Source organism: Perna viridis, chromosome 8, assembly GCF_037379345.1.
Source record: "Perna viridis isolate PV_CMFRI_1.1 ecotype Kerala chromosome 8, ASM3737934v1, whole genome shotgun sequence".
In the NCBI taxonomy this organism is placed as follows: Eukaryota; Metazoa; Mollusca; class Bivalvia; order Mytilida; family Mytilidae; genus Perna; species Perna viridis.
This window is the reverse complement of record NC_142452.1, coordinates 11,845,019-11,868,281: the sequence shown is the minus strand read 5'-3', so window position 1 is coordinate 11,868,281 and position 23,263 is coordinate 11,845,019. Positions and strand designations below refer to the sequence as shown.

Below are 23,263 nucleotides of genomic sequence, written 5' to 3'. Positions count from 1 at the left end.
GAAACAAAAACAACGAAAGTTTCTAGAACATCGTATAATCAGCTTTCTTGGAACTGCCCAACCCTATGGGATGAATGTCAAAACCCGCATCATTCACTCACCATAACCCGGTTTTCAATTGCTTTTCGTCGGCTCAATTATAATTTTAAAATGTTTTATCTTGAACTTGATGCATATTTCACAATGATCAAGACCATTTTTAAGGGCACCTAGTCTCTGTGGAAGGAATCGGCAATTGATGCTTTTCTCCTCAACACTTTTTGGTCCTGACCGACGAAGACCATAAGACCGAAAATTTTGGCTTATCTTTATTTTTTGACGTTTTATTTACATTTTATTTGTATGTAGTTCCTTTTTACCCTTTCAACGTGGCTATTGTTCACTTAGTCATTCTTTTTATTTACGTTTAAGTTGAGCCACCTCACAACACGTTATTTTTATTCTTTTCGTGGGTGGGCTGGCAATTTCTCATCTAATTGGACTCGGAAAAGTTCAAATATTTATTACTCGAGAGCATTTGATAGCGAAGACACTACATAAATGTACTGCATCACACAAAAGCTTTGTTTAAACAACGGTATTCTGAAATAAAGAAAATAACGGGTGAAGAAATGAAATTTTGAAATTCTGAAAATCCCATTTTTTACGATTTTACAGTACATGTAACCCAAAAAAGAAAATCTAAGCACCTGAATTGGGCAGATATGTTGGGAACACCCTTGTCTTAATTATGAATGCCTAAAATATGAGTTTTACAGTGTCAGTATGCTGTGAATGATAATTCTGTTTGATACAGTTTTCTATAGTAGGGGCTCCCAGTTTTCAGTGGGTCCGAGTTGCTCATTTGCTTTCGTTACTTTGCATGTATAATTTTAGTTACTTTATGTTCTTTGTTATGTATGTCTGGTTTTCATGTCTGGTCTTTGTCCCTGGATTACATTCTTTTGATTACTGCTATAACCTTGGTTACCTTGATTACTCTGTTTAACATTAAAAAAAACATTTCTTGAAAATTAGTTATTCGTGGTTTAATTAGAAAATTAAATTATCGAATGATACCAATCTTGAAACGTTTTAGTCGAGCAATTACTTTAAGAGTCGAATGAATGTGACTTTTCACAGACAAATCGAAAATCCCATTGCATTTTTTGATGAATTCTGACTACGAAAATCGCAAAACAAAATCATAAAAAAAAACAAAAACAAAAAACCAGAAGTATTAATTGTGATAATAATAAATAGAAAATGCCAAAAATAAACCAATTTTTACTGAAGCATAAATACTCTAGGGGTTTTGTCATGGGAAAATATGCCAATTTAATCGATTTTTCGGTGGGGTAGGGATACATTTTTTTTTATTTTACTCTAAAGCTCAAAGTGTTACCGCAATTTTCTTGTAAAGCTGGGACATTTGGTTATATGATGATACATACATATCTCAGCTTACTTCGTCTTCTTGTAAGAACAGCTTCGAAGAATAAAAAAACATACAAATGGATTTTTGACAATGAGATCAGTAAAAATATGTATTTCCTAGGAGCTTCAGTGCCAGAATATTTTTAATTTTTAAAAAATTCCCAACCCCCACCAAAGAATCAAATGTTCCTCTCCTGCAATAAAACATCTACCTTTTTTCATCATGTGCCACACCTTATACACGTTTTGTCCGGTTCTTGGACAAAGAAGTATTTTAAAAGCCTTTGAAATCTAGTATCTATCTTTCTGTACGTACGCCTGTTTTGGATGGCAACTCCTTCTGCTGTGTACTGATTGGTGGTATATTCTGCATGTCGTGTGACTGCCTCGATTATGGTATAATTGTTTGGGTGGGCATGATACATTTGAACAAAATATAATTAAATAAGAAAGTACATATATTAAAAATTTTCGGAATATCTAATTTTACTCAATTTTCTGAATATTGCGCTTTTATTGTCATAATTTAATCAAAATTTGGCAAAATTGTTGCATAAATCAAACTCTTTAATTACAGTTCTATGCATAAACACTTTCATAATCTCCATGTTTATAGCAGACGACTATGAAGATTTAATGCTAAAATGAGCAAATAGAAAATAGTGAATTAAGTTTTTAAGATTTTATAGGGAATATACAGGTAACGACATAATTACATTTTTAACCAAACATTTTATGTATAATTTACAAGTTTATTCTAGTAAAACTTTATTAAAAATATTTATTTATACCTCGTTCGACCGGTGGGCAACAATCAACAAACCTCGGGTGACTCCGCTACTCTACATCAGTCCGTATGAGGAGGCTACGGACTCGGCCGAAGTTGCGACGAGTACGGTAGGCAAGCAAGGATATGACACCATCTATCGTATCTACCAATTTTTTTACTTCTCTACCAAAAATATTCCCTAAATAGTGTATGATTTCAAGCTGTTTCTAGCGTTTTCTGGACCTCATTTGCTTTAGAAATTTGACAATTTTTTACGCAAAATTAAATGATCACTTTACTCTAGCTCTATACATAACGGAAGTTATTGATGACTTCCGGTGGTTACCCACGCGCTATTGAAGTTCTCTGCTAAGTGAATATTGTCATATTTTGCAAGATGGTGACAGTGGAACAAATGTACAAGGACTTCGGTGTGTTAGCTGATGCAAAAGACAAAGCAGGAGAGGTATAAGACCTTTTCATTCGGGGTGAAATTGGAGTATTGATTTCTCTTCTCGCCTGTTGTGATATTTTACCCTTGTTTTAAATTTATTTAAAGCATTTATTGTATAGATTTCAGTCTCATGTGGTTCCTGTCAGCTTTGTAGTTTTGTTTCTGTGTTAAGCAATTCATTTCTCATTGTTACTTTCCTGGTTCCTATGATTTACATTTCAAATTGTAACTGAATGTTCATTTGTAGTGCTAGTGCTGTGTAGTGGGGAATAATGTTACACATATACATATGTGTGTATTTCAACACAAAAGAAACAAAAGCTAGAGGTTCCTTATTTATTACAGGTTCAAAAGATATGTACTGACTACTACTGAGTCATTGTGTCTACACTGATTCAGTCATTGGCTTCAAGTTATTTTGTCTTGCGCCCTATTGTCAATGTTCATCATTTAGGTTTCGTTGCGACCTTATTTGACCTATTAGTTAATTTTGATGGAGTGTTATCATTCTATTACCATAGATTTAATTACTTTTATTGCCTGGGCCTTTCAGAGTTTATTTGAAGGTGTGTTAACACTTATTGAAGACCCATAGGTGTTCTCTGTAACAATTTCAGAGTATGCGAAATTCGTCAGTCCTGACTGGTAAAAAACAGGGTTGTTCAATGTTTTTATCACGAGCGACGGTCTGAGGACCGCCGGTATAAAATGGCTGTCATAGTTCTGTGTTGCTTTGATTATTTGTTTGGTTATTAGATGTTGACTGGTTTGCGTAATTCCATTTCTGGTTTAACATCAGGTACCAGATTGTTGACATCGTGCTAAATACTATATGTGGCCTATTCAACACTTTACCAGTGCCGTTCCTAACATATGGACAAGCAACTGTCATATGTTCAGACTAATAATACAAAGCCTATAAAAGATGATGATTATCATAGGGAAATGGCTGCAAAACGTACCTCGTTAGATCACAAAAGCAGAAGAAAATCAAGAGCAATGATTTAGCAGCAAATGGGGAAATGGACAGTGGTTATGAGTTTGACTTTGAGCAGACTGAAGCAGAAAACTTTTCATTGATTGAAAAATATGCTGTTGAAAAATGATTATGATAAAATAAAATTATTGATATTCAGATAATTATATTGATGCAAACTTAAGTTACTTAACTAATCACATGCAAAATGGGTAATAATGAAACCTGAATTAATAGCCATTTCTGAAAACAGATTGAGAAAAAAGCTCCACAACCAAGTCAATATATATCAAAATGAAAAGCAACTTGGCATACCATAAAGTCATAAAAGAATTTTAATTCGCTTACGGTAAATTTACGAAAATGAGTAGGACTGGCTGAATATCTGTGGGACTGACAGGGCAAAACAAGTTTTCGCGGACTCTGCAATTTACTATTTTTATAGAAGTTATACGTTTGTACGATGGTGCATTTGTTGCATTTCACCTTATCTGTTCCTTTTAAGCTCACATGGCTGAAAGGCCTTGTGAGCTTTTGCCATCACTATGTTCCCGTTGTCTGTCATTGTTAACTGTTTCGAACATCTTCTCCTTTGACACTATTTGACAGAATGTAACCAAACTTTGCATGAATGTTCCTTTGGAATTTTTGTCACTTGATACGTCGCTCCCATCCAAAAAAATATCGGTAAAAAAGCCTCTGATGTTCCCATGACCCCATAATTGACAACTTTATTACCTTTCCCAAGCCAATTAGGGTTTTACAGTAAACAGTCATGACCAATATTTTGATTGCATCACCTATTGATTACACCTTGCTTGATCACCTGGTTGAGGCTAATTATCCCAATGTATGACGCAGTAACAAAGTATTTTTTTGCATTTTTTATTCATGAATAGTTGCTAATGTAGAAACTGTATGTTGTTATATATTTTTTATTAATATGAATTATCTGTTCTTTATATACCAGTGCTGAAATAGAAATAAACATGTTATTATTTATAATATAGTTGTTATAAGTATATGTATATACATGCATGCTGATAAATTTGAGAAGCGAAAAGAAAAAAACAGTATTGAGATTTAGTCTTACGCAAAAGTGACTAATGGGTTGAAAATCCTGGCTAAATCCCTGAATAACTCAATAACAGTTGGGTTTAGCTAAAATACGACAAGGGTAAAATTGTTCAATATTATGGGATGGACCAATGACAAAATTTTCAGAAAGATCCGTTGATGAATGAATGAGTCGTGGCTCCTGAAATAAATTTTTTCACGAATTTTACATTTACAACTTGGAAAATCTTTTCCTCTGTAACTACCAGATGGATTGTAACAAAACTTATCATGGATGTTATGTAGAACATCTTTAATACACTGTATGTGAGGATTTTTTATCTGGCAAAAAAAGACATGGCCTCTGTTACTAAAAATAAACCATTTTGCACATAACTCAAAAGCATGTATATGTAAACACCTGCTATACATTCTGTATGCAACGTACAATGTACATCATAATCATTAGCTGAAATGATAATAATGTTTAAGAATGAACATAATACTTTTTTCTTTAATTAGAATGATTATTTTATATACATTTGAAAACATGATAAATTCAAAAAAGATATATGATAATGAGAATGGCAACTAGGTTCCTTAATGTAATTCTCCTGTTTTGTTATTAAACTATTTGAATAAACAGGGATCACTGGATGACTTCATTATTTAAACTTGAACAAACAGGGATGGCTTTATTAACTAAATGATTTTTGATTTCTCCTTTTTGCTATAAGACAAAAGCTTGTTTGTAACTAAAATGAAGCAATATATGTGTGTGTGAACTATGTGTTTAAACATTTTTTAGGTCCATGTCTTTTATCTATAAGATTATAGCATGTGTCAATTAAATCAGTTTATTTGCTACATGTATTGATTTATATCTGTCTTATTTTAGCATGAAGAGGAATACACAAGTTTTATCAATGCTGTGAAAGGTGGACCAGGGGAAAAAAGACTTGCATCACAATTTATTGCTAGATTTTTTAAATACTTCCCATCTCTTGCCAACCAGGCTATTAATGCTCTATTTGATCTTTGTGAGGATGATGATGTTATGGTAGGTGATAACTGTTTAATTCATACCTAACATTGCTATCTGGACAAAAATGTGGCAGTGAAAAAATTTGCCAAAAAACTGGTCCACAGATCAGGCTCAAAACCAAGAGAAATTGCAACCTTTGCTCGAACCATGTCTAGTAATCCCAGCTGAATTCTTGTATAAAACATTTTGAACTGATTGTCTTTTAACATGTGGAAACATTTAGGTAAATAAGGGATATTTATAGTTAATATGACCATAACAGATCTGTTTACCCCTACAGTTTCAATATAGTTTCTACAAATTTTTCCCAAATTACACTATAAATTGTTAATCTCTCCATAATACTCATGTTAAAATGACACTAAGTTGAAGATTTTACAAATCATTTTCATAAATATGACTAAAAATATGCTTTGACCTTGTCTTCAAGAAGCATAAACAGGTCTGCCCTAAGTGACTGACATGTAAACAATGACACTAGTAATGACATCATCATCATTAATTATGAAATATTACTGGCAAAGTTTTTTTATGCAATTTTTATTGCTTTATTATCTTGTTATCTTTATACTACATGTACCATAACCTTTAAAAAACTGATAAAGGACGGTACTCTTTTCCAATAGTTCATGAAGATTAAATACTTGTGTTACTACTGTGTATCCATAAAAAACCTCTCAATTTTTAGGGTCCTTTATTTTTAGGTTACATATGATTTTTTAACACTGAACATTAAAAGTAATTACCAAATTTAGTTTACCTTAGGGCTGTTCTTGAAATAAATGTATGAGGAGAAATAGGGAGGCACTTTTTGATTTTGATCCTTCGTGATCTTAATACTGTACATACAATGTATGTACTTGTATGTCATTGGTTCATTTGAAGAAACTTCCCTACTTTTTTCTGAACACTATCTTTAAATATCTCTTTTAAAGACAGTCAATACTGTATGTTTCTGGCAAATATTTAATCTAAATAATATTTTGTCATTGCTGCACAAGTTTTCAAATTGAATGTTGGTTTGATGGACTTATTTTTTAGCCTTGAATGATGTTAAGTAATGAATTAACATTTAGGTAGTTGAGCATTTGCAGCATGCGTCAAGAAACATTTAATGTTCCATTTTAAATGCTTACAAATATTAGTCAAATTTTCACCATTTCATTAATATTTTATTATTGATAAACAGGAACTGTAGTGCAATAATTTCAACCTTGAGTGAAATAGGGGGAAATTCAAATTTATGAAAAAAAAGTGTCTGTTTTGGAAAATTTTATCTTTATTTTTCATGGTGTAAAAGTCACGTTCAGTTAACTCAGTGTTTTACCATCTCCATTCAACAAAGACGTAACATAACAAAAAAACTAAATTTTTGAATCAAATGAATTTTGATTTACTAGATTGTAAGAACTTATGCGTAATAAAGGAAAGGAAAATTCCCAACAATATTTACAAATGTATCATTTATGTAACTTCCATTCATAGTTATAATTACATCTGTCGCAATAGTCAGTGTTGTGAAACACTTATCTGCTAAACTTACAATTCTTTTGGGTTTTTTTTTTTTGTTTTCTTAATAAAAGCTTCAACTTGATAATAATTTTACCAAAATGCTGACAAATCATTAAAAAAAAATTATACCCAAAAACCACTAATTAAAGGATCCAACAAAATGTCTTTCTCAAATCACGAAAATTATACCCACGAAATTAAAAGAAACCACAGTATATGTTATACTTTACAGATCAGGAAGCAAGCAATAAAGGATTTGCCAACGTTATGTAAAAGTTCTGCAGATAATGTTCCAAAGATAGCCGAAGCATTGACACAACTGTTAGGTTGTGATGATACATCAGAACTCAGTTTAATACAGTCTTCTCTAATCAACTTGATGGGAATTAGTTGTAAAGGTAAATTGTACACAGAAAATCTTGTAATTTAATACAGGATATTTCCACTTGTGTAGGCTATGTGTCAGTGACTGATTAAGATCTGAAACAGGGGTTCTGATAAATTTCACTTTCGAGAGTGGAAGGTCCAGGACATTTTTTAAATTTCTAATCAAAAGTCCAAAATTAAGTGCCCATTAATTTGGTTGAAGGTCTGGCAACCAGTTTAATAAAATGTCAAAGGTCCTAGTTCAAAAATAGATGGTCCAGGACAACAGCTACCACTTATCTGAACCCTTGCAAATAGACATCAATATTGTAATAAAACAAACGCTTCTTTGATTTATCAGTTGAGTATAAAATATAGTGAAATAACTAACTTGTTTACTTTTGAAGTTTGACTTTCCAAAAAAGGTTGAAAGAGCAGGAACGGGTTGGTACATTGTATTTTTATATAATGTGTATTAAACTAATTTTTGTATTTCACTGAAAAATAAATTTAATGAAGAGGCTGTTTTGTAGCCGTTAGCCAGAGATTAAGGAACATAGACTTTTTCTTGTGAAGCTCTAAGAAATATTGGAAATATGTTTATTTTTATTTATGCTTTATATATTTCTGTTTCTTCAGGAACATTTCAAGGTATGTTTAAACAGATTTTGTCAGAAGATGAACTTGTACGAGAGCGGGCCATCAAATTTCTGGGAACCAAAGTAAAAGGACTAGGGGATGAAGTAATAGATAAGGAAGCAGAAGAGTACTTAGTATCTCAATGTAAACAGGTTTGTTGGTAAAGGTCAACATTTAGGCCAATTAAAATTAATTTTACAGCAAACTCAAACAAAATGTATATTTCTACAAATGACTTCAGTTACATGTATTTCTTGTTTTGACGTTACACACCATTAGCCATATAAAGATACATACAATTGTTATTCTTGTCCATGCAAGGCATAATTAAAACCTTTTTTTCAGACTCCATTTTGTTGCCCTTCCCAGCATTAACATGATTTTTTTTCAATCACCAATTTATTTCACTTCATCTGATATGTCATCAAAAACTAACCTGGGTATGAACCAATAATGAAACACAAATCTGCAGTTCACGTGGAACAAATTATATAAGCATCCCTAAGTGTCTTCTTGTATGTGCTGAGAAGATTGTAAAACCAATTCCTGAAGGAATTCAGCTTGCAATAGATAAAAACCAGAGTGTATGATTCACTGTGTTGTATTTTATAGGTGTTACAAGATGTAACAAAGGAAGAATTTATTTTGATAATGGATGTATTAAGGTCACAGACATCAATGTCCACTGTACAGGGGAGACAACAGCTTGTAGAGATAGTTACTGAACAGGCTGATTTAGATCAAGTATTTGAAGTATGTATTACATGTGAAGTATTTACAGAGTGATAGCTTACATACTTTTCTTCAAGCTTTAAAAAATAAATATTATTCTTATGAAAATGAAATGACTTTAGAAATTAGCATTTTATAAATTAAGTAACATTTAATGTACTGACATTATCCAATGGTGGCATGTTTTCCTGGTACGTTTTACTGGCACAATTATTTTTGTGTTTTGCAAAAGTGCAAACACAAAGCACTTTTGGAATGTAAATATTCACTTACATACAGCATAGTGCTTAAGATATAAAATCACTCAAGTTAGTAGTTAGCTTTCCTATAATATCTGTCTCTTTATGCATGTATTCAATATATAATTTTACTGCATTTATTGAAATGATAGACAAAACTTACCTTCAAGTGGTGTGTTTGACATAAAAAAGTGCTGCTATTAACACTTCCGGTGAAGTAGGTTATACCCATTGAGAAAACCAAAATTTCCATGACATTTTTTAGAGAAAAGTTTCTCATCAATCATCTCCCCTTGAAATATGGTCTGATCTCAGTTAATACTTCAACTGCAGAAAAAAGAAACCTGACAAACGTATGGAATAGCTCTAGTACTGCATATTTTTTTTTGTGTGCAGCTAAATGTATTCTCAAAATACCAGCATACATGTCATAATTTTATGTACATGTGACTGCATGAAAATGTAAACAAAATAAATGTTTCGAGGCCAGTCAGGAAAAAAAAACAGATGATATTTCTGGAAACCTGTGTCCTTTTGTCAATGCACTATGAAACTCAAGTGTTTGTACCGCACTAGTTTGAAAAATGATAAACATATTTTGGGTATCAAAGATATCAAAGTAAAGAAAAAGAGTCATTATACTGCAAATATGCCTCCTGCAAAAGAAAAAAGACAATACACCGGTCAAACATTTATCTGGCTTAAAATTTCTGTTCAGGACTAGAAGGATTCTAGGGTGTCTAACCCTGTTGTCTAGAATAAAAACCAAACTAATTTCTATCCCGATGTGATTTAGTACCCCTTCACCTTTCAGACCTGTTAAAAAATAAACTTGTATATCAAAATAATGGTATTTTATATTATGTAAATTTGAAGTGTACAGCTCAGGGTACAGGCAAGAACTGTCTTAATGTACACCTGGATTTATGACCATAATATAACCCTATATTTAAAAAACGTCATGCATAAGAAAATCAATTCCAGTTACACTGTTGTGCCTTGGTAATTTACTATTCTTAATTGTGCCATATATGGGGTTTTCTTATTAAAATAATTTCAATCATATTTAAAGAAAGTTTGATATTTTTAATAGGTTGTACAAAATAAAATGGTTTGCGATAGTTTACACTTTTTGTAAACCAATTTAAAAACTGTAAACAGGCCCAAACCATATTATTTTGTATAACCTGTTAAAATATATAAACATTCTAATTGATTTTATTTCTAAAGCTCAATTAAAAATTTGTTATCTAAATCTTATTTTGTTTTGGATTATTTGATTTGCGACATGCTGACTGACTGAGGTTAAAAGGTCACGGTACCAAAGCATGTTGTACAAAATAACTTGGTTTGCTCAAGGAAAACCAACCAATCGGAACGTTTATTACATATTAAATTATAATGTAATGGGGCTGTTGTTGTATATGATGTTTCTCCAGAATGATCTGTGCCACACATAACAGACTGCAATTGATATTGGGTGTTAAGGCTTCAACCATTTAGGAATGGGGGGCCAAAAGGGTCCATCTACAAGCATTTTCTACAAGTCCAGACAATAACTGGACCATAAGTGATTGGATTTTTTAAAAAATTGTACCACATTATTAAAGATATCTCCATAAGACATTATGATCTTTATAACATATTAAACACCAGTTTTTGTGTAATGTTAATGTTTAGTTTTCTCATTACACAGGCAGGAGAGGCAGATTGTGTTGACAGACTTATGCACTGTATAAAACAAGCAGCACCACTTTTTTCTGTGAGTATAAAAATAAACTTCATCATACTGTACAACTGCTCAGTGATTTAGTTGTGAAATTTAAGGATTTTTGTATATGTTGAATTAAATTCTTCAAACAAGGATTATGGGGTAAAATGTCATGGAACTTCATTTGACTACAATACATAGTTCTTCTTATGTTCATTTACACAAAATTGATGATCCAATGAAGTAATGATACAAAATGTATGCTACGGTGACTTCATTAGATCTAAAAGTCCCATGCTCATTAAAGATTTATTCTCATCAAGGGAGATAATTTGAAATCATACTCTTAAATATTGTTCTCTAATTCTCATGTATCCCCTTTGTGTTAACATCATTTTTAGACACTTCATGTACTCTACCAAACATCTTGCCAAACTTGCATGATTTTCTTTTGCTTTAAAATGGGATTCAAAAATTATGGTTGTATTATGTGATAAAATTTTCATTGTTGTGGGCATTGTTGATTTTTCTGTAGTTGTAGTGAACTAAATGTTATGGAATGTATATGTGTTGTTACTTGCTGCTAGTGTAAGCTGGGTCACTGGCCGTTCTGTGAAAAAGGTCAAAAGGGGTCAAATATGTGTTGATTGTGTGATATTTATAGGATGTTTCAGTTAAATTGTTTTGAATCCTCTTGCTTAAAAACTGGAACTGTGGTGTTTTTTTGGGGGTTTATTTAGGGAATGACATTTACAAGAACATCCAAGATCTTACATGCACACTACTTACTGTTCACATAAGGAAGTTCTGTTTTGTGATGTTAATGACCTGTTTATTTTCCATTTAAATCTTTTACAGAAAAACGTCCACTCCAAGGCATTTGTTGGGTATTTATGTGATAATGTTTTACCAGTGATCAAGAAGGTAGCTAGTCCTGAAGAGGGAGTAGATGGTCAATTAGAAATGTTAAAGTTGTTCGCCGAAATCTCAGAGTTTGCTGGAGATCTTGATAAAACACAGGAAAGATTAGAGAATTTATATAACTGCTTAATCGTAAGTAATATATATTATACAATTATATAAGGCAAACCGTGAGAAGTTGTTATCCCACATATTCTTTTCTGAATGGCGCCATTTGTCTGTTACATCTCTAAATATACAACAGTATCACATAATTAAAAAGTTATAATAGTCAACTTGTCTTACTAGAACAATGCATTTGAAGATATATTAACTCACAAAAACATATATTACATTAAATATAAGTTAAAGATATTAAAACTATTCTGTATGGGCACCTAAGTATGAGAGGAGCAAGTTCCTCCCCCCCCCCCAAATATATGAACTACTTCGTAGTTGTTGAAAAAAAACAAAAAGCTAAATGAAAGGGAGGAATATTCAGTATTTATCATATGATGTCTTCATTAAATGATTATACATTGAATTTTTATCTGCGAATCCTAAATATTTCACAATTATGTGCTATTTACTTGTTCTTTACCTTTCAATACTTACAGAGTTACATGCCCTTACCACCAGCAGAGGAAAATGATAACCTTAGTAGTAATGAAGAACCGAAATTCCAGTTTTCTACAGTAGAATGTCTTATGTTAGCTTTTCATCAGTTAGGGAGGAAGTTGCCAGGATTCTTGGCTGATGAAGTGAATGCTGATCGACTTAAAGATTTTAAAATTAGGTAATATTTTTTTACCATATTGCATTCTATTGCACAATATCTATAAATTCTGTGTTGAAGTGTTTGAGTACAAAAAAATGATCGACTGAGTTATGTACCTCTCTAATAAAGAACTTGCCTATACTAAAGTCTACATTTTCAGTGATGCCTAGTAGGTAAAATGTTGGTTTATTTGTTAACGAGAAACTTCCTATGACACACACTGTGCATCTGTGTTAAGTTCAAACACATTTTCAAACAGTCATTTCTGATTGATTGGTGTTTAATGCCAAAGTAGCAATATTTCAGCTATATCTGGGTGATGAACATGAAATGATGAAATTTTTAAAAAATTGGAGGGGACACAAGGATAATAGGGTCAACGAATTTGATTGCCACTGGAAAATAGGAGAGGTGGGCAAGGTCAGGCAATTTAGCCTCCTGTAGAGAAGCTGTGGCTTTTACTCTGTCCAATACCACAGCAAGGTTCTTTAACATGCAAGGAATGTGGCATATTTCCTAACATAGTGCACCACTATGGTTTGCAGTCAGATTATCCATATTATGGCTTGACAACCACAGCATGTAGTGTGCCAGAGGTACAAGATTCCACCAGCTGGGCCATGCAACCCAGTTGCTCTGTAGGCAGAGTGCCCTGGCCCTCAGCCAGGGTTGTGATTGCTATTAAGTCCCCTTTTACAACATGCTTAGTGCTACTGCTGGCTTACTCTTTTGACACCTGGTCCTGCACATCACATCTGAAATACATGGCCTCTGACAGAAGGATATGGAGCCATCCATGTTTCAGAGTATCCGTACAAGTAGTATGTCACTATCACTCTTCCCCTACATATTCTTCTCATTACAGATTACAATATTTTGCTAGAGGTGTACAGATTTATATTAAACAGCTACGACAGGCTTTACAAGGGAAACAAGGTGATGCTTTAAAAACAGATGAGGTAGGTCATTTTAAGATTGTTTTTTTATACCCCTGTTATAGATTTATTTATGTATGAGGACTTAAATATTTTAACCAAATGGTAGCAGGATAGGGAGCAGGGGTATCCTTTAGTAAGCTTTGCTGTGATGGGAGCAGGGGTATCCTTTAGTGAGCTTTGCTGTGATGGGAGCAGGGGGTATCCTTTAGTGAGCTTTGCTGTGATGTGAGCAGGGGTATCCTTTAGTGAGCTTTGCTCATAGTTTTTACCCAAATTTAATATTGTGAAAATTAGCTTAATTTCACATTGTGAAGATCAGGTTATAGTATGTTGAATGTTGGTTGGGTGGGCAGGGAAATTATTTTTGTAACACTTCTCTCAGCACATACTAATCACAGCCTCTTGATATTTGGTGCCCAGCATCAGGCACTGGTCCTGTATTGTGGGATCCAATTTCAGGCTTGTCAAACATCTGCTTCCTGTTTAACGAAATTTTTCTATTTCTGTCTTTGACCAATTTTTTTTTGTTTTGTCATCATTTAATGCTTATTTTTTGGGTGGAATAATTTATAGCTCAATGTATTACTTACAATGTACATTTAAAATGTGAATGTGTCTTTATATAATAATAAAAATTTGATAAACAAATACATTTTCTAATGTCAATAAAATCAGTTTAAAATATCAGTGGACCAAGGCCAAAATAATTAACAGTGCTTAGAACAAATATTGAGGAACTTAAGGAACACACACACGTAGTGTATGTATAAGTTAATTTGCATAAGCAAAACTGTCACATAAATCTTCTGAATTACTCCAGTCTGTTACTGCAAGAAATTACAATAAATGAACATTGAAAAATATTATTTGTTTTTATTAGAGAGATTAAAATATCATGCCAAACATTGATGAGATTCTCAAGTATTAACTCATGGGGAAAATGTTACCTTTAACCTTTAACTAAGAGAGAAATAGTAAATTGTGGCCTTTATTTAGAATTTCCATGAAAAGCTAAGATAATGAATGATTTTTCTATTTTTTTTTCAGAATAAAATTAAAGTTGTTGCTTTAAAGATAACATCCAACATAAACTCATTGATAAAAGACTTGTTCCACAGTCCACCATCGTACAAAACTGCCATAATTCCCTCTTGGAAACCTTTGGTAGTAAGTATGATTTTATTGACAAGTTAGGATATCAGTACAAAGAAACTTATCAGTAAATGTACCCCTGATTAAAAATCGGGAAGTTTGCAAGGAATATTGTGTCAAATAGTTTGTATGAACAGATTTTTATTTTAAGTCTGAATCTGTACTTCCCTCCTTCCTTTTGCTATGCAGATATGTTCCCATCTCTTATCCTCCTACATAACTGATTGGAATGGAATGAAAAATTCACAGGGGGTTAAGTTTATGAGCAATTCAGAGCTAGATGTATTGATTAAGAGTGACTGACAGTGGCATTTGCATTATGATGTGAAATTCTTGGATTGTCATAAGACAAAGTACTAATGCTAAAAAGTTTTCTAGTTATATTTTTTTTTCTCTTAAGTGATAGTTAAGTTCACATGCCTTAATTTAGTACAGTAAATTGGAACATTGATGGGTTTATTAAATATAATTATGCATGACTGTATTTTTTTGTATTACAGAAGAAAACACCAGAGCCTAAAGCAGCTGAAATTGGGTAGGTTTGAATGATTTATTTGTGGTCTTTAATCAAACTTTTAATAAAGGTTTGTTTAAATGATTTGTTTTAATATCTACGATACATGTTTTCAAATTTATGAAACTTTTTACAGTGTATTTTTGTTGAGTTCTGACATTCAATTTGGGTACTTTTATATCAGGTTTTGTTGGGATACACAAATTTTTCATTTAGTGAGTAGGATATTTTTGCTGAAGTGTTACCAATTCACTGAAATATATCGTTCAGATTTGCTTTCAATCTAACAATTTATATCAAAATTCCAGACATTTTTTCACTAAATAGGTATGATGTGATAACTTCATGGATCAGTTTGTAACAAAGAACATTTCCGATTTTTATATAACCAAAATGTTTGGTTAGTTCAATCTGTTTAATTGTTAGACAGATTTTATTTGGATTTTGTGAAGAATGTTGTCTTGTGTTTCAGGCAGAAGAGAACTTCATCCACAGAGGCCAATGGTATGAGTGGAAAAAAACAATCAAGGACATTATATTCCCCACCAAGTGGCAAGTTCAGCGAAAGAGCTGGTTCATTCCAACCTGGTATGTAACTGTTCTCTAGATTGGACAAAAACACAAAATAAATGCAGAAAAATGTTAGTTTCGAGGGTTGAATACAGATTGAATATATAATAATGTTTTCACTGGATTTGTAATAGGCTTACTTATTATTTGGATCTCTTTAGGCAATGTAGATTATTTTGTATCTACAAATTTAGCACTTTTACTTCATTACTGCCAATTGGTCTACTGTCTTATGCTTCAGTGAATTATGAGGGGCCACACCGAAAATAATCAACTTTGTTTAGTTTTTGGTTTGATTTTGAATAGAAATCCCTGCCTGCTTTTTCAATCTGGTTTCAGGTATCTTATAGGGTTTTGGAGTTTTAAGTGGCCATACCCCAAAGTATCTACTTTTTTATTTTTGGTCAGATTTTAATACAGTCAAACCTTGGTAGATCGAACTCCAAGGGACCATTGGAATGTGTTTGAGTTATCAGGAGTTCGAGAAATTGAAATTCATAGATTCCCCAATATTCTTCGTTGCCAGTCTGAGTTGGACTTTATTGTTAGAAATTGCTTACTTCTTACGAAGTTTGGTTAGTTTTTGGATATTTTTCATTTGCTTTCAGAAGGTTATGTTGATTTGTTCACATAAAAAATGCTGTGTTTGCTTTTAAAAAACTTTCAGAGTTCAAGTTCCTTGGTCAATAATTTGTTTACATTAAATTTTCTTTTATGCTTTTACCATGCTGACTTCGGAACATTCTTGAACTTCAATCAGTACTCTGTTAGATTAAAACTATCTAATTAGTGATGACTTAAATATTACCTGTAATTAACTAAAATGACACTGAGTAATGATGGGGTTTCAGTTTTTCACACCCTTTATAACCCAAGCTGACAAAATAGCTGCCTAGTTTGAGTTTGTGAGAGTTATTCTCGAAGATTTGTTACCGAATGGACCGACTAGTCGGTTCGAGTGTTTGGGAAACCAAAGTTCAAGAAATCCAAGGTTATTTACGTTGATTATATAGGAGAAAAGTTTCGGACTTCAAATTTCATTCGAGAAATCCTGGGTGTTCGAGCCATCGGAGTTCAAGCGAGTGAAGTTCGACTGTATTTAAATTAAATTTCAAACTTAATGCTATATTGTGTCCAAAACAGTTGTTATATCTATAATGAAATATAAGTCCCTATGCTTAAGTGTGTCAAAAATAGATATTGTGTCCACACTTATCCCAAGTGAACAGAGTTCGACATGCTGTGCTTTGCGAAGCTCTTTATTCACTACAGTCGAACCTCGTTAAGTTGAAGGTACCATGCAAAAATGTTAACCGAGGTTCGAGTAATCCGAGGTCGAGGATAAACCGGAAATACTAGTAGTTTGGTCCATGATTGTTTCTGTATTTGCATCATTTGTTGTGCTTCTTGTACATGCACATGTACTTCACTTTACACGGTACTTCGTAATGTTTTGCGTTTTATATCAGAAGATATTTTTTTGTATGTTGTATATCATGCTTGAAATACTGAATGGCACTGAGTGTTTTAGTGAAATTTCCTTTTTATTTTTTCTATATCAAAAACGTCAGAGTTCATAACATGCTGCTTTGTTTGATTCACAATCTGGAGTATCATCAAACCATGTGCTCTACAATATCGTCTGTTTGATGTTTCATTAAATAGTCAGATACCATTACAATTCATCTATATTTTTTTTAAAAATCAAAATATCAAAATATCCGATATCACTGTTAGGGTGAATTCCGACTTGTTATTAATAAAACATGCGCAATTTTAATTTGATTAAATAAACAAATTAAACCATAAAGAGTGTCAACAAATTAATTTTAAGAGCCATGCTAATTGTTGTTAAAACACACTTTGATCATGGTTTGTAGTAAAAGAATCAGTTTTCTGACTAATTAATTGGCTTTGAGACATCAGGTTTAATTAACCTCGAAGTCCTATTGAGGGACTGATTGATTACCTCAAGTTATCCGAGGTTTCGATTCATCCAAGTTCGAGACATCCGAGGTAAAATTTCATTGGAGTAAGGGGAGTTTTGTTGGGACTTTGTAATTAGTTCGAGTTATCCGATATTTCGACTAATCCGAGTTCGACACATCGAGGTTCGACTGTATATGGAATGATAGAGATAATTTTCAGCACTAAAAATCTTAGCTACTGATTAATTTGTTGATATAAATTCATTGTGTACTTCATATAGATGGGACATATGTTGAAAGTGATTTTGGTTTGCCGTAGGACATCAATTTCCTGAGTATGGGTATGCCTGGCATGTCAAGGCATGCAACTGTATGTTATCATTGTGTACACATAAAATTGGATTTGCTAAAATTATCATTAATTTAAAGTTGATAGGAGTTTATAGTAAGTTTCTCATGTACATTTGGCTAATCTTTTTTTTTTGGTCATGTGACCATAATTTTAATTCAAGCATTCTCATTAACAAAAATGAACCTTTTATAAGTTTGGTAATAGCAGTAAAAATATTTTCTCTAGAAAAATTCTTAATAAGAATACAAAATGCAGTCTTTTTTTTTTTTTTTATGTTTCAGGAAGAGGTCGTGGTAGAGGACGTGGAGGATTTCGAGGAAGGCGTTACTAGAGACCAACTCTTTTTATCTTTCAATCATTGTTTACATATGCTAGTAACATGTACATATCATACTCATAACTTCATAGAGCAGGTGAATTTCATTAAGACATTAATTACCATGGATTTATATGATGTATTAATTGACTGAAAAGACATTTTGACCAAGACTGAGATGGATAAGGTTTGTATAGCTGAATGGATAGTGTATAGAAGAGTAGTTGAATGAATGGTGCATAAAAATAGCTGAATTTTGTGTGGGATATTTTGGCATGATACATGTAGAGTGATTGTAATTGTCATAATGTGCCAAATCTTTGGTATTTGAAGAATGGTGAAATTGGAGGTAAGTAATCAGAAGTCTATCATTGGTTACATTTAAGGAAGGTAAGTGCCATGTGCTAGCATTAAGGATAACAATGATTGATTGTAATATAAGGAGGAGCTGAAGTCACAAAAAGGACCTGGATAGAGAACCAGTCCCAAAGTGCAAGATGAAGAAACCAGTTGAAACGGATTGAGCTCAGTAAAAGAAGTTAATATGAACTAAATGGTTGTCATTAAAGTTAATTTCGTTGTTTAAAGTTGCATTCAATTTTTGTTCTTTTAAAGAAATTATTGAATTGCATGGCCTAACAAGTAATAGACATTTTCTGCTGTGGTGGTTGTTGTTACTTTTTGAATTTTGTTTCTTAATAAAAAAAGTTATAAAACTTTTTTCTCTTCAATTAATTTCTGAATGTTTTTTTTTTCAAATTTTTCCTTGGCAAAAGAAAAGAATTTATTTAAGCAGGTTTACCTTAACTCTAGTATCTTTTATGCAAGAAAATAATTAAATTTGATTTGCATACCTTTAATAAAAACTCCTTTCTTGCTTTATTTTGGGGTGTGTCAACACAACAGGTGCAGCATTCTCTGGTGACATTTGTTTTATATGATGTGATCATTTGTAATAGCTTATTTATTTAAAGATTTTCATAAAATATTTGGTTTTTTTTAATGAATAGCATAGCCATACATTATGGGTTTTTGTACATTATAATTACAATTCTGTTTAATGGCTATGGTGTGTGTATCAATATCATTTTCTTTGATCAATTGTAAGTCTTTTTTATACTTTTGTGTAACATCTGTGTAAAATTTAGTTTTTTATTGAATACTTATCCTAACATTCAGTAAACATTAACTTCAGTAGTTTTTCTGATTTAAACTTTTGTGATTTAGAGTTCATAAAATGGAGTGATTTCATAGTTTTCAGTAGTGGTTGCACCGGTTTTCATGAAACTTTGGAATATAGTTTATTACTTATGATGTAAGCTCCCTTTTCAATTGTTATAAATTACTGATTTTCCTTTTTTGAGTATTTGGTCTTTATTTATAAATAAGGGGGATTATATTTTTAATCATGTATCTTTTGTGTCAAATACTTTATCACTGTCAAAATTCAGAGGAGTATCAAACATGAATTTTGTGTCCATATGTGTCCCATCTTTTCAGGTTTTGACATCTGCAGGCATATCTAGCTGCAGTCAGTGACACATTTTATTATTGTGCATTTAGTACAGTAATATAGTATAGATCTGAATGAAAGATGAAACATATTGTTTCTATACGTTTCAGCATCATAGTGTGTAACATTAGTAATGGAATCATAAACAAAGGCTGGTTTTTTTTTCCTACAAGAAAAATGAATTTGGTCACAAATACCTATATATATCAATTTACTGTAACTAACTTCACCTGTTGAATACTTCCATTTTCCCTAATTTTGGGAGCAAGAAAATTTGTGATAATAAATCACCATGAATATGTCAAATTTAAAATACATGCTAAATGAAAAGTTAGTAGCAATAATAAATACTGGTAGTAGTGAAATTGAAATGACATCTTTAAACATGAATATAAGGTTTTTCTTTCAACAGTGTGCAGTGATATGAAAATGTTTGATTTGTGTATTTTTTAAATCTGCTCAGAACCTCCTTGAAGTTTAGTCAGAGTGTCTCTAACAAATTATAATCAGTTTTAATGCAAGGTTTTCTACATTATTTTATTTGCTCTTTTAAGAATTACAAGTTTTCTGGTACTCAAAGTTAAATTCCTTAATACAAGACAGAATCTGAATAAAAGATGTATTTCAGGAATTTTACATTCACCAGTGAAAACTTAACTAAAGGTAAAAGTTGTTATAAATAACAAGTGCTATTGTATGATTCACATAACTTACAATTGTAGAATTTTGTTTTTATTATTAGAGGGATACTGAAGGGTAAAATGGTTTGATTGTAAAATGTGTGGGAGTTTTTCTAGTAGAAAGTGTTTGAATGTCTTGAAAAAATTGATTATATTAAATATTTTATGCTACTCAGGCTAAATTTTATTATTTTTGTTACAGTTTGATGCCAGTTCAAGGTTAAATGGCCACCCGTCTATGTATTACCAAAAGATATAGGCATTATTAATGCATAATCTATGTGTATGTTGAGAAGAGTAGTCAAAAATATAGCTGAGAGCGTATTTGGCAATCACTACAAATAAGCATGCGTATTGTTTACATGTATAATTTGCCTCTATGCTTTCAGTAAGCAGAAAAGCTAGAAATGTGAAATTTCAGTATCAATGGTTAACATCCATTTTGTCAAAATTCCTAAAATAAAATGATTTTGAAACTGTTATTTACCAAATGGTCCTGGAAATCCACAGTGATATTTTGTTAATACTTTATTTAACATTTAAGTATTGGAAATATTAGATGTAATGCATGTATAAACAGTTGTTGGAAGCCTTAAAGTTGTTTTATACACAATGTTAATTTTCATTATGACATCATGATTAGAACTAAGTTTACACTTCTTGTGATATTAACCAAAGTAACTGTCATATTTTTGACTCATATTTTTAATGTCTGGTGTAAATGCCCTGTGTAAAGGTATATTTTAAAAAATTTCTGAAAACGTTTCCTATTTTGGTTTGATTTGGTTCAAAAATAAGTATGCCACAAGATACATTGTACTAAAAATGAATGTGAGCTATCACAGTGCTTACTGAACTTTATATTGTTAGTCACAAGGAATTCATTAAAATACATGTGCAAAATTTCAAGACTTTGCTTAAAGTGTATAAGGGAGATGTTTGCTGCAGGTTTGTCATTAACAAGATAAAGTAAAACTCATTAAAATATATAATTCTAAGGACTTCAATCACAAACTACCAGTTTTTAAGTACTTGAAAATAAGTATGTGAATTCTGAGTTTGCCAAATATCTACATCTCTCATCATCAAGTTGTATAAGCAGTTATAGTTCTAAATTCTCATTCAAATGTTATTACCAGTATTCATATAAATCACATACTATAAACTATGTACAGTAAGACCTGTCTAAAGCAAACCCCATTTAAACTATAATTTGTTCAGTTTAGACAGGTGTAATGTTTACTTTCATTCAAAATACCTTAAAACTGATATAAATGGACTTTTTAAAATTAGTTTTTTTTTAAGACAGCTTTTATTTTATTCAGGGTTTAGTTCTGACAGGTTTCGCTGTATTAGTTAACTATATATTTTACTGTAGTAAATGATTATTGCTAATATACAGTATGTTTATGCTTGTTTTGTTTCATGGAAGGTTGTTAGTGTAAGTCTTCCTAGTAGTTAATTACAGAAGTTTATTGTGGAGTTTACAGCTAAGTATGACTAACTGTATTATACTATGTTATTTGAATGTTTTGTACATTCTGTAGATATGTACAGTAAAATAAAACTATCCAATACATATTTTGTTTTTTATGTGTCTGAAATTTTTTTTTCAAGTGGTCTGGGTATGTCAAAACGTAGAACTATTTATGTGTGGGTTGTAAGATACATTTACAAGTTATCATTTACAAGTTATCAACTTAAATGAAAAGCTCTACTTTAAAAAAAGCACTTGATACACTTTGCTCCTCTTGTCAGTCTGGTAAAGACCAAGCACCAGTGATGTCCTATGTAAGGAGATGTACTGAGACATAAATGACTCAAAATTGTTCTTTCAAAAGTAACATAATTTGGGAATTGCTATGCAGTTAGGAAATAATTATTTTTTGGGGTTACCGGTCTATCACTGGAACTTCCCTACTATTTCTGAGCACTGCACAAAGATATAGTCCAAATGTAATTCTAATTATATCATTCAACACCTCTTTTATAACAAGTAAATATGTTTCTTGCAATTTATCAGCTCAGTAATATTATGTTGTTTATACAAATAAAATTAAGATTATCTTAAGTCTTCCTATCAACTCAAGATTTCAGGGACTCCTTTTTGGCCTTGAAAGATGTTTAGTAATAAATTTACAGTAAGGGAATTTATTTCTTGCGGTAATGTGTCTGGAAGGATAAAGTATGTTTAATATTTTCATTTTAATACACTTATAAGTCAAATTATCCATCCTTTCATTAATATTTTACCTTTTATTAACAGGAAGTGAAGAACAGTGATTTTATCCGAGTGAAATTGGCGGGAAAATTCAAATTGATTAACGTGTCTAGATTTTTGAAGTCTTATATTAAGGAAATTATTTTCTTAAGCTGATATTGGTTTTATTTAAGTATAATTGTTATGTAGGATAAATACTTTGTTAATAAAGCTTTTGAATGTAATTGCACATTAACTTTTGAATAGATTTAAAATTGGGGGAAAGGATGAAATGGAACGAAAATTTGGAAATGTCTGTGAAGTTGAATCAGTAGTATAGATTGACTTTCAGTTCATACATATTAAAAAAGGACAGTTCTTAATAGTATTTTAAATGCAATGTATGATCACAATTTTATTTAACATCATATAATCTTTGAAATTTAGTTCATGCCACAATTTTCACAAACATTTTTTATTCATTTCGTTTTTAAAAGTCTTGCTATC

General features: G+C 31.7%; 1 protein-coding gene and 1 long non-coding RNA gene across 2 annotated transcripts; one reads left to right on the top strand and one right to left on the bottom strand.

Moving 5' to 3' along the window:
- The first annotated feature begins 2,491 nt into the window (after positions 1-2,491).
- LOC148609345 (apoptosis inhibitor 5-like) lies at positions 2,492-22,135 on the top strand. The gene is made up of 13 exons (XM_088596514.1): positions 2,492-2,651; positions 5,570-5,731; positions 7,461-7,626; positions 8,234-8,385; positions 8,846-8,986; positions 10,901-10,966; positions 11,774-11,968; positions 12,433-12,611; positions 13,459-13,552; positions 14,579-14,698; positions 15,184-15,218; positions 15,670-15,785; positions 18,329-22,135. Exons 1-13 carry the CDS (start codon positions 2,583-2,585, stop codon positions 18,376-18,378), a joined length of 1,545 nt encoding a protein of 514 aa, XP_088452640.1. The 5' UTR covers positions 2,492-2,582; the 3' UTR covers positions 18,379-22,135.
- LOC148609346 (uncharacterized) lies at positions 4,535-9,506 on the bottom strand. The gene is made up of 2 exons (XR_015924831.1): positions 9,368-9,506; positions 4,535-4,587 (listed from the first exon to the last, which is right to left on the bottom strand). It is a non-coding gene; the product is annotated as an uncharacterized LOC148609346 (long non-coding RNA).
- Positions 22,136-23,263: the final 1,128 nt, after the last annotated feature.

What these genes read in the sequence shown, in the direction of transcription:
- LOC148609345 (XM_088596514.1), top strand. Translation starts at nt 2,583, where the DNA reads ATGGTGACAGTGGAACAAATGTACAAGGACTTCGGTGTGTTAGCTGAT. An exon ending in GTGAGGATGATGATGTTATG is followed by an intron (nt 5,732 to 7,460) that starts GTAGGTGATAAC and finishes TATACTTTACAG; the next exon opens with ATCAGGAAGCAAGCAATAAA. An exon ending in AAGCAGCACCACTTTTTTCT is followed by an intron (nt 10,967 to 11,773) that starts GTGAGTATAAAA and finishes AATCTTTTACAG; the next exon opens with AAAAACGTCCACTCCAAGGC.